Source organism: Lycium barbarum, chromosome 8 (assembly GCF_019175385.1).
Source record: "Lycium barbarum isolate Lr01 chromosome 8, ASM1917538v2, whole genome shotgun sequence".
Taxonomy (NCBI): Eukaryota; Viridiplantae; Streptophyta; class Magnoliopsida; order Solanales; family Solanaceae; genus Lycium; species Lycium barbarum.
Genome location: NC_083344.1, coordinates 131,763,820 through 131,775,765, shown reverse-complemented (window position 1 = coordinate 131,775,765; position 11,946 = coordinate 131,763,820). Strand labels below are relative to the sequence as shown.

The 11,946-nt window shown below is 33.2% G+C and overlaps 2 protein-coding genes across 2 annotated transcripts; both read right to left on the bottom strand.

Moving 5' to 3' along the window:
- Positions 1-1,560: 1,560 nt before the first annotated feature.
- On the bottom strand, positions 1,561-2,550 carry LOC132608371 (putative germin-like protein 2-1). The gene is made up of 2 exons (XM_060322401.1): positions 2,404-2,550; positions 1,561-2,205 (listed from the first exon to the last, which is right to left on the bottom strand). Exons 1-2 carry the CDS (start codon positions 2,548-2,550, stop codon positions 1,630-1,632), a joined length of 723 nt encoding a protein of 240 aa, XP_060178384.1. The 3' UTR covers positions 1,561-1,629.
- Positions 2,551-3,415: 865 nt separating this feature from the next.
- LOC132607519 (uncharacterized) lies at positions 3,416-8,812 on the bottom strand. The gene is made up of 4 exons (XM_060321533.1): positions 8,443-8,812; positions 4,767-4,910; positions 4,475-4,680; positions 3,416-3,756 (listed from the first exon to the last, which is right to left on the bottom strand). Exons 1-4 carry the CDS (start codon positions 8,688-8,690, stop codon positions 3,599-3,601), a joined length of 756 nt encoding a protein of 251 aa, XP_060177516.1. The 5' UTR covers positions 8,691-8,812; the 3' UTR covers positions 3,416-3,598.
- Positions 8,813-11,946: the final 3,134 nt, after the last annotated feature.

Genomic DNA, 11,946 nt, shown 5'->3' with positions numbered 1-11,946 from the left:
AGTCTAGATATCGAAGAATATGTAGAGTAATATCTGATGAACACAAATAAGAGGAACGTAAATTTTCATGTCAAGATATTCTTTTTTTTAAAGAGCCACCTCTGAATTGTTTTCAGCTTTTACCTCAAACTCTTGGATAAGGGGAATGCATCCCATAATCTCTCTCGCGTGCGCTCAAATTAAGTAATATGACTACAACTACAAGTATGAAATCTGTAGGAAAAAAGGAAGAAAAGGAATTAACAAAACAATAATACTCCCTAATTAAAATGAAAAGAAAACAGCAACACTACAAGAAGTTAGGCAGCAGCTGGGAGATGTGTTTCTCCTTTTATATATTTTAAGTAAAGGCATAAGCATTACTAGACATTAATTATTCTATTTAATTGGAGATTAAATGGTTGTTAATACATAAACAGTTACAATGAGCAAAAACGATACTCCGTAGTAATATAGAAGATGAAAACTATAGCCATTACTACGTATTAATTGTTCTGTTTAATGAAAAATGATTATGGAGGGAAGAGGCTTTTCTAATAATTAATAAGTTAAACTAATAAGATGGAGGAGGAAAAAATGCAAAAAAAAAAAAAAAAAAAAGGATAAATAGAATCCTTAGCCAAAGAGAGGTGTCACATCACTTTTCTTTTGCTTAGCTAGCTTTATATTATATATATAGATTCTAAGCATCATCACTGTATCTAGACTTTCTTGGGTTTTAACTTCTAAGTGGTCATTTACCTATTTGTATTCTTTTCAGTTTTCATTGGAAAAAAACGCATTACTATACAATTAAGGTCGTGTATGTAGGAATTAGATTTAATTATAGAGCAATGTTTCATTAAGGGTGTGCTAGCTATGATTCTTAATACTATATTTATTGTGAAGTGTTTTTACGACTTTGTACATTAGTCTAATAGGAATAGTGTTTGATTGAAGGGTAAAAAGATCGTTTAACTTTTTATGGGCATTATGGTAATCTAACTTTTCACTTAAGAGCTTCCTATTTTTAATAATGTATGATGATATATATATGATATATAATGGTACATGATTAAAAGCAAGAAATCCTATTCATCGAGTGATAACACCAATCTGGTTATGCTTGTATATAACAGTTCTTTTTTCTGATTAAGAGTTTACCATAGTGGTTTATGATGTCCAATAATTTCTTTTGACTGGGATCAAAGGGCTGTGTTAGAGTTCATTGGTTGGATTTTAGGCTGATTTTGAGGTGATCGTGATCATTAGCAGATTAGAATACTAACAAATTCGGTTCTTGATATTTGACAAATTCGAGTAACGCAAACATATTATAGTTCCTCAAAAGGATCATTACTTGCATCGTATCTATTTTTGCTAGTTAATCATCTCATCACAAAAGTTTGAGCCATTCACATAACAATACACTTTTTAACTTCCAAGAAATTAAGTAACGAATGAAAGCAAAGTAATGCAACATAGAAACTCTAGGACAAATAAATTGATATAGATTTATCCTCTCGCGACTATCTGTTAATGAATCACACAGTAAACAAATAAATGTCTCACTCCTTTATCATCACACACAAAACAAAAAACAAATACTCTCAAGCTTCCATAAGTCTATTTGTAAGAAAACTTTGTGATTTAGAACTTTGATTGGATCTGAGCAACGACAGTGTCATCAACTTGAAAAGCCTTGGCAAGAACACCTGTTGAGATAAACGGCTCCGATCCGAAAACAGCATTAGCAATGCTTATAACACCGGGATTCTGACTACTCAAAGCACCAATAGCAACAGCATTTCCATATCCCACGTTGCGTTGGTAGTGAACAAGTCCAATAGGAAAAACAAACGTATCGCCTTTTTTAAGGACCTTAGTAATAAGGCGATTTTCAGGATTTGAAGTTACAAAACCAACTTGAAGAGAACCTTCTAGGACTGTGAGTATCTCAGTAGCTCTTGGGTGAGTGTGAGGAGGATTAATTCCCCATGGTGCATAGTCGACACGAACTAGTGAGATACCAAGAGTGTTAAGTCCTGGTAATTGAGCTACATTAACAGGAGTGACCTTGGAACCAAAGGTGTTTGATGTGTTTCCAGTCAAATGTAGGCCACTGAAGAAAAAGTCATCTGCTTCAACAGACTTGGGATCTTTGCAAGCTAAACCATTTACCTTAGCTGAAACAATGGAAAAAATACAGTTAGAAAATTCATTTATCTTCTAGTCCTAATATAATGCACTATCCGTTCTTGTTTGTGTGACACGCTTTTCTTTTTAGTCCGTTCCAAAAAGAATGACATGTATAAGGCTGCAAATTTCAAAAGTTTTATAGCTACACAAATGCTATGACATGTTTTAGACTGCAAGTTTCAAAAGTCTTTATTTCTTTTCTAAACTCCGTGCAGAGATTCAAACTGTGTCTCGCGGATACTGATTATTTTTGTTACCTGGGCTAGCAGGATCAGCCACACAGAAATCTTGCAAGGGACTTGGCTCAAAAGCTAACACAACACAGCCGAAAGTTACTGCTATCAGATTCAGCAGGAGAAAGTGCTTAGCCATTTCAAGAACTGAAGAAGAGAATCTAGGAGGAGAAAATATTGGAAGAGAAGAAAGTTGTTTTTGGTGGGATGAAATGATTGATAAGATTGTTTCCTTATATAGAAGAGAGCAAAGACTTCATGCATGCAAAGGTGCTTTGAGTTTTGGTGAGCACACAAAGACTTTGACAACTATTAGCTGTAATTTGCTATGATTATGATAGAATAAGCAGAAACAAGACAAAGATAAGAGGTTAGCCGGCATAGGACAAAAGGAAATTGTCCAAGATTAGTATATTTTAACTTTTAAGGATAACAGAATGATTCTTGAATCCTCGGATGGACAAATGGAGGATATTCAACAGGGACCTGATGGTCTGCTTGTTTGAAAATCTATCCAATTCTTCAAATTAATCAACAGCACATTGAATCCTGTGATGGTTTTGTGTTATTTCTATAACATAAGTTCCCTTTGCCATTATATACCGATGAATCGTGATGTATCCTTTCACCGAGAATGCTAAAGTTACAGTGTGTAATAATACAGTATACTCGTTTTATATCCCAGTTTTAAGATGCTGATTTAGTGTATGTATTTTGATTTACAAGAAACTACCTTCGATATAACAAATTCTTAATAATATGTTGTCACAGTTATTGAAATAGCTGCCTCCTGTTTCATGTATGTGTTTTTTAACCTAAACTGCCTCTTGTTGAAAAATAGGCTCAACTCCTATCATATCGAATTTTATCCACGACAAAAGAAAAATGCTTTTCTCTTGTCAGTATTTGACCCTTCCCAACTTCTATTCGAAATGGAAGCCATCGTGAGCAGGATAAAATGAGCAAAGGATTTGAAAGTAGTAATTTCAGAAAACATCAATAACTTATAGTGCAAAATTCACTTTTTCATTGACCAAATCTAACTTGAGAATAGTCCACACACCTGAAACCTACAGAGGTTTACCAAGGGAAACCCGAAAATGAAAGAACAGAGGTGCATCAGAAGAATCAGTAGAAAGCATACATATTCCATCAAACTACAAAACATGCAAATAAAAACTTCACAACTAATCACTAGAAGATCCATCATCATCTTCATGCTGTGCCACAACCTTCTCGAGAAACCTCTTCCTCACTCCGTCCAGCACAGCATCTCGGGACTGTCCCTCCTTGCTACGCCCATCGTTTAGAACAGGATCTGATGCGCAGAGTGTCAATGCGACACCTGAAGTAAAGGAAATTGATCAATCATTTCATTCCCAGAACAGGCCAGCAGAGAGTAGTAAACATATCATATATGAAGTACTTAGCACCAGCTCATGTATTGTAGAGAAATTGCAAAGGAACTTTTTATACCAGTCACATGTAAATTGAAAAACAGCAAGTCCAAATAGCATAAAATGAATAGCGACAATTCATGTGTCGACTAGCTTGGGATTGAGGCGTATATGTTGTAGTCTTGAATGCTATTAGAAAGGAAACTGCTCCTCTTCACAACACCCCCCACCCCCCCCCCCCCCCCCCCTCCAAAAAAAGCTAACACAATGCAAAATCAAAGAAGGAACAGAGACCTAATTCCATGTAAAATGAACGGAAGGCCATACTGAAGTTTCACAAAACGTATACAAGATCTTAAGAGGAATACCCAGAAAAGTAGAATTTTTTTTCTAATTGTACAAGTCATGTAATATGGCTTACACCCATATATAACATCTGCATGAAGCCATGAACAGCCTACACAAAATATTCATACAGGAAGTAAACTGCAACAGGCACAACACTGTAAATGAATCCACCGAATTACTACCTCTTGAAATAGTAGTAAAAGGAAGTCGAGACAGAAGGTCAACAACTTCATTAAATCAATCCAAAAAAAAAAAAAAAAAAGAGAGAGAAGGGTTGGGGTAGCAATGGGATAACCACTATGAAGAAGAGGAATATACCTTCGGGTGTGCATCTCCGACCAAAACTATGAAGTCCAACATAATTTGACTTCAATGCACCATTGTTGTACACCAAAACAGTTGGAAGATTACTATCTGGATAATTTGGAATGCAATCGGTAGAGATAATTTTGACAAATTTTGTTACAGGGTATTTTGTTGCCAGTTTTTCCAAGCACTGCAAAAGTATCTGGCAGCCCGAGTATCTATAAAGAGCATAAAATGCTATCAGAAAGACTGACATGGAGCTAAATAGAAAAAAGAATAATGAAGAGATGAAAGCATTAATTACCCATCCTTATACAGAAGCACAACCACCCAGATGTCTTCTGGAGCTTGGGAAACCTCCCGCACAAAATCTGATCCAGAAATTGGTACCACTGATCCAAATCTCACAACCTTAGCGACTTCTCTCATCTCGGCCATCCTCTTCATCCTTTAATAACAACACAATAAACATATATAAGAGATGCTCAATTTCATGTCAGCTTGGCAATCTCTTAGCACCAACACAAACATGGGTACTAAGTCAGCATAATTGGATGTCCTTTTTCCTAATGATGCAAATAACAATTTAGGACAAAATTTTGATCCTATTTACTTATTTGGAAAAGCATTAATTGCATGTGCACGTTTGCATTCTGTAGCTAATAACAAATTAAAACTGAATACGACCACGCAGAAACCGAGGCAACTAATTCTCAAGAGCACATCAGTCACTAACAAAAATATGACTCCAAAAAACTTTTATACCATAGATCGTTAAACAAGACCCTAGAAACTAGTCCCGCCCCAAGATAACTAAAAGAAAATAATGCAACATGGTCTATTAATCATAACAGAATTCTATAATGCTCACTTCTTAACTTCACAAGGAACCAAATCGGCCAGACTTCAACAGAAAAAAGTGATTTGGAATGAGAAAAAGTGGAAACAAGTGTAAAGGGGGCTTTTGAATAGATAACATAACATCGGTTGAACCATATGGAATTGCAAATGGGTACAAGAACATAACGGCATTGAATCGAGGGAAATTAGTGAACAATTGGAGGAAAAGAAGGCAATCACTCAAGAAATGACGATTTTGACAAATGCAAAAAAAAATTGGATGGAACTCTTATAGTCTGAGAGAATAGTGATGGATATGTTTATTTTTTTGAAAAGTACCCTATGCATGTCTACTAAGAAGGGGAACAAATGTTATGCAGCCCCATTACAAAAGGTTAGCTCCAGAATGGAGATTCATGTATCGTGTATTCTTATTTCATTTTGTTATACAGTGAATTGATGGGTAGAATGACGGCTTACATTGTGTAAATGTCCGTGGACGATTCTCAGTTAGTTAATTTTTTTTTTTTATTATTTTTTTTTTTTTTTTGAAACTGATACTATTGAAAATTTATAACACTCATTTTAATCCAATGCTTTTAGTTTACTTGACAAATAATTAGGAAGAGAAAAAGATCACAGACTGCATCCCTCTTCAGTTATGAAGCTACCTGTGAAGCCCTTGCACTGATAACAAGAAAAGAGAACAGAAAATGATTCATCTAAACTGCTACATTTTATAGAAAGCAAAGAAGACAATGAATCAAATTTTACTCCATTGTCAATGCATCAAATGATGCAAATATGGGTCTATTCTATTGGATTTTATTTGTTTGGCGGGGCTGAAATAGTTCATTTTCCTTTTCCCTTGGTGGTAATTGAGTGATGCCTTGTATGTTCAAAAAAACTGTTCTCGGCAAGTTGTTACACTGATAGAAACAAGACATCTAGAAGACAACTCGAAATGCTTTTGTGGTCATTTTTTTATGGTAGTGACGTTCCAAAGGGATGGTACGTCATTCGGAAAGTTTAAAGTTCAAAATATTCGTGCATAACCTCAGTCCTCAAACTGGTGAAGCATGAACGTATATCCTATTTCTCATTTTAATCTCACCAGCTTGCTCTCTCATCCCTCCAACCTTTGCCTATACCTAGGATTCATTTGGTTAAGATCCTGTTCGTGATCCAATATAGAGACAAGATATGTTCGTTATACCCTTCATGACTCGTTTAGGAATAACCAATTCACGGGGTGATTGAAGTATCACAGGGGGGACTGTAAACAAATCCGGACGAGATATATTACTGGTTTTTGCATGTCCTAAAAAATTTAATGTAGATGCAAATTCTGTAACTTAGAGTGAATTAAGGCAGTAATCAATGATTACATCGGCTTTGCCATAGCTAAGGGCGCAGTTATCTCATCTATCTACAGCCATATTTTTGCAGTTAGTTTTGTGATATAAAAAATGACAGCGCAAACTAGGTAACAACTTAGTTTTTGGCTGACAATGAAGTTTCTGACAATTCAAAGGCTCTACACTCCCAAGAAAACCTAAAGTTTGATTTGTTCTATGTCCGCTAAGGGGAAGCAAGAGGCTTCATCCGAATCACACTATATATACAAGGTTAAAACTATTTTTTTTACGTGTATATAGTAGATGTTGACGCTCCTTAGTTTTTTTGTGTGTTAACTTCTTTATATTTTGAATCCCCCTAGTGAAAAATCCTGGTTCCACCATTGTATACTAAGATGTCAATGAAAAGAACAACTTGAATACTAACAAACTTATAAAAGAAGGATCTTTACTTGATTGATTCTATGTCTCACAATAAGATCGCTAATTCCATCAAATACACCTCAATTCAACTATACCAATTATCTATATCCATTCCACTGCAAAACCCATTTCAATTAAGATCCAAATCATCCAAACCCATTATCCATTTACCCTTTTCATCAAAAACTAAATACTCCAGTTTTTTTCAACTAAAAAAAGAAAATTAAAGAAAATTGGAGAAACAAAACAAGATCTGTATTCCTGGAGAAATGAACAATTTAAATACTAACAAACTTAATAAAAGAAGGATCTTTACTTGAACTATATGAACACCAAGGTAAAAAAAAAAAAAAAAACAGCTAATTCCATCAAATACACCTCAATTCAACTATACAAATTGTCTATATCCATTCCACTGCATATACCAATTTCGATTAGGGTCCGAATCATCCGTATTCACTACCCTTTTCATTCTAAAACCAAATACTCCATTTTTTCTAAGCAACAAAAGTAAATTAAAGAAAATTGGAGAAACAAAACAAGACCTGTATTCCTGGAGAAAAGAACAATTTAAATACTAACAAACTTAATAAAAGAAGGATCTTTACTTGATTTCTCTCTCACACAAGTGTCTTCTAAAAACACAACAGTAAAAAATAGCTAATTCCATCAAATACACCTCAATTCAAACTATACCAATTATCTATATCCATTCCACTGCAAAACCCATTACAGTTAGGGTCCAAATCATCTATACTCAACACCCAATTCATCAAAAACTAAATACTCCAATTTTTTCAACTAAAAAAAGTAAATTAAACCAAATTGGAGCAACAAAAAAAGACCTAACTAAATAAAAGAAGGATCTTGACTTGATTTCCTCCATCAAATACACCTAAATTCAACTATACCAATTATCTATATCCATTCCACTACAAAACCCATTTCAGTGAGGATCCAAATCATCCAAACCCACTACATCCTTTTCATTCTAAAACTAAATACCATTTTTTTCCAAGCAACAAAAGTAAACTAAACCAAAAAAAAAAAAAAAGAACCTGTATTCCTGTATCAATTCCACTGCAAAATCCATTTCAATTAGGGTCCAAATCATCAATACTCAATACCCAATTCATCAAAAACTAAATAAACTCCATTTTTTCAACTAACAAAAGTAAACTAAACCAAAAAAAAGAACCTGTATTCCTGTGTCCATCCCACTGCAAACCCATTTCAATTAGGGTCCAAATCATCTAAACTCAATACCCAATTCATCAAAAACTTTAAAAAGAAATTCCATTTTTTCAACAAACAAAGTAAATTAAACCAAATTGAAGGCAAAAAAAAAAAAAAAAAGACCTGTATTGTTGAAGGAAGCGATCATCATTAAGATCGGGGTCATCTTCAAGATCATCAAGTTCTTCTTCTGTTTTCTCATCGATCCAATCTTTATCTTTTGTCTTGGATTTTTCATCATCACCGGGTGTAAACGGGTCGGGTTTGAAAACCGGGTCTTTTGGTGGTAGATTTCCAAGTTTTCTTTGAATATCATCCCATTGTGTTGATGCTCCTTCAACATCTTTGTACACAAACTGATAATCCCCCATTTTTATTTTTAAATTTTCTCTATCAGAGATTATAGCTCAAAGATTTGCTGATTTCGCAAAATAGCAGTACCAAAAAAGAATACTACTAATACTACTCCTAGTTTCTACTATTACAACATTGTAAGTGCTAATTTAATTTTTTTTTATATAGAAGGAGAGCAATCTAGCTTAATATTAAGTCAAGTGATGTAATATGAACAAGTTATTTGATTATAAATTCTATTTGTATTAAGTATAAAAAAATTATTAATTGTAGTTTAAAATATTACATAATTTAATAATTTATTACTACTACTAATAATAACAATAATAATTAATTAATAATAATAATAATAATGAACTCTGGGAGATTCCTATAATTACGGACAATTAACTCATCAACTACAATTTTCTAGGAATACGATTGAACAAATAGTCCCAATTTATAATGTCACCTTTGTATTTGAAATTATGAATTAAAAGATGCAATCTTTTATGATCTTATCATATACTATTATTAGTAAATGAAAATCCTATACTATTAGATTTGCCTTGAAGGTACGTATTTTAAAATTAGTATTTGATTAAATGTGTAAATTAAGAACTAAGAATACCTGATTCAAATTTAAATTCATTTAAACTCACAATGAAATATTTATTACATATTAATCTGTTATCTTTATATATATATATATATATATATATATATATATATATATATATATAAAGGGAGACTTACTATGAATTAGGACAAATTTTTTAATAGTTGTTGTAAAATTCACAACTTGCTAAAATAATTTAAACCTTATATGAAAAATGAAGTCTTAACTTTTGAATATGTCGAAAGGGCCGTATTTAGCGAATATTTAAACTTTATTCTTTTCACTATTATAATTATAGGATTTTGAACGCTGGATGCACAACGTATGTTTGAAACAAGAAAATTATTTGTCGCGAATGATTTGAATTATTCATAGTGTTGATAGTTTGTAAGTTTGGTGAATGCTTGATTTGGATACAAAAGTTTATACTTTCTTTATCCCAATTTATGTATACTTTTTGCTTTCCAACATTCAAATTGCATGAATTTTGATCATCATCTTGAGATTTTTTTTTTACCAAATTGATATGGTAAAAGTTATAACTTATTTTTCATGCAATTTTCAAATAAAATATTAATTTTCAAATATTGAGTTAATCTATTTCAATTTAGCTTCAAAGTTTAATCAAATTGACTCTCGAAAAGTAAAAAGTATCTCATAAATCACATTTTAATATGATTAATATTCTTTAATTTTGTCCACACATCGCGCGGGTATGAATACTAGTTTTATTCTTAATTAGATTCAAGCCTTGTTAGGCACGTACTGGTGCAATTTGCAGGATTGCCCTTGGTAGGGGATGATCTTTAATTTTTATCCTCTGCCTTTGCAAATTGGCAAAAATTAAAGACCACTAATTTGAAGGACAAAAATTAAAGACCACCCAAATCAGGGGCGAATCCACATTCAAGTGAGGGTGTTCACCCGAACACCCTCGGCAAAAAATTACAGTGTATATATAGGGTAAATTTTCTGTATTTATGTGCATATATTAACTTTTGAACACCCTCAGCAAAAAATTACAGTGTATATTTAGCTTCTTCTTTTTTCCGAACACCCTGAATGAAAATTCTGGATCCGCCACTGCCCCAAATGATGGGCAATCCGCGCAAAAAGAAAAAAAAAAAAAGCACGTATTGGCAGTTGTTAAGGAGCATTACTCCCAATATAAGACTTTCCGGCATGTTTTCGGGTTTATTCGAGTCCCAACATAAGTATTGAACGTCGGGTGGCAAATAAAGAAAAATGTGATGCATAGTATAAAAACTATTTCACTTTTATACATAGATAGTATAAATTCATTTCATATTATCGGAATATTTTGACTTATTATAGAAGGTAATATGCTTTCAGGTTAATATTCTCACGTTTTATGGACGTGTAATTTATTATTATCTTTTTTTGGTATAGTGGGAAAATTCTATTATACTATCCAATCTTCCTCTAATTATCATCTCGTTGTGTTGATGCTCCTTCAACATCTTTGTACACAAAATGATAACCCCCCACTTTAATTCAATTGATTTTTAGTTCAAAGATTTGCTGATTTTCAGTTTTATTTGGTTTGCTTGAGTTTCTGTTAACACTTTGTTTCTTGACCCGGAAACCCGACTCCGACTGATCATTTGCACTTTTGTTAAATAATTTTTTCGCAGGACATAAGTTTATACTTCGCATAGTTATATCCTACAACTTATGCCCCCAGCCCTTAAAGAATTTATGTTCCGTTAAACATAAGTTCGATTTTAAGCCCCCGTTTGGCCATAAGAATTATTCACTTTATTCAGGAATTTTTTTTCACTTTTTCTCGGAATCAGCGTTTGGCCATGAGAATTCCGAATACAACTTGAAGTTGTATTCCGGAATGCAAAAACTCAAAAAACTTGTTTTTTTTAAAAAAAATCACTTTTTTCACTTTTTTACAACTATATTTCACCAGAAACTACAATTTCAAAAACTATGGCCAAACATAACTCCAACTCCAACTCCAAAATTCCCAAAAAAAAGTGATTTTTTTTTTTTATATCTGTGGATAAACAGGGCCTAAATAACAAAACTTAAAGACCAACTCATTTGAAGGGAAAAAATTAAAGACCGGTCCATTTGAAGATCAAACCGTGCAATTTCTTTCCTCAATTTCCCAAAATAGCAGCTGGAGTACCTTAATAGAATACTAATTCCAAGTAATACCTGTATAATTTTGGAAATTACTTTGGTAGTACTCCTAGAATCCTAGTTTCTACTACAACATTGAACTGCTAACTTAATTTTTCACGAAGTATATATAAAAAATTATTTACACTGAGCGGTGTATAAAACTTTGTTGGGTTTGGATGTTGTTGAACGGGAAATGAAGGGAAGAAATATGAAGGGAAAGTGAGTTTTTCCCTTATGCTTTGTTGGAAGAAGCATTTCTCCCTCAATGATAGTGGAAAGAAAAGTCCATGTGCTTAAATAAGGAAGCACCTCTTTTAGTTGTTAAAAGGGTTGAAGAGAAGGCAAGCCTCGCGCTATTGTCGTCGTCGCTCGGCTTCGGTCAAAGATTGATTGATTAATCTTTTTGGATCAAATTTTCTTTAAATTTAATTATTAATTATTTAATTAATTCCAAATCATGACCCGGATCCCTGCGCGCCTGATCCGTTTCTTTCCCGGCTTTTATTTAAAATTTCCCG

Bases quoted from the DNA above. Each gene is read 5' to 3' on its own strand.
- LOC132607519 (XM_060321533.1), bottom strand. From the start codon at position 8,690: ATGGGGGATTATCAGTTTGTGTACAAAGATGTTGAAGGAGCATCAACA. The intron at 4,911-8,442 runs GTCTTTTTTTTT...TTGTTATTAAAG, and splicing joins CGCTTCCTTCAACAATACAG to GATGAAGAGGATGGCCGAGA. The intron at 4,681-4,766 runs GTAATTAATGCT...TGCTCTTTATAG, and splicing joins GTGCTTCTGTATAAGGATGG to ATACTCGGGCTGCCAGATAC.
- LOC132608371 (XM_060322401.1), bottom strand. From the start codon at position 2,550: ATGGCTAAGCACTTTCTCCTGCTGAATCTGATAGCAGTAACTTTCGGC. The intron at 2,206-2,403 runs GTTTGAATCTCT...TAGGACTAGAAG, and splicing joins ATCAGTATCCGCGAGACACA to ATAAATGAATTTTCTAACTG.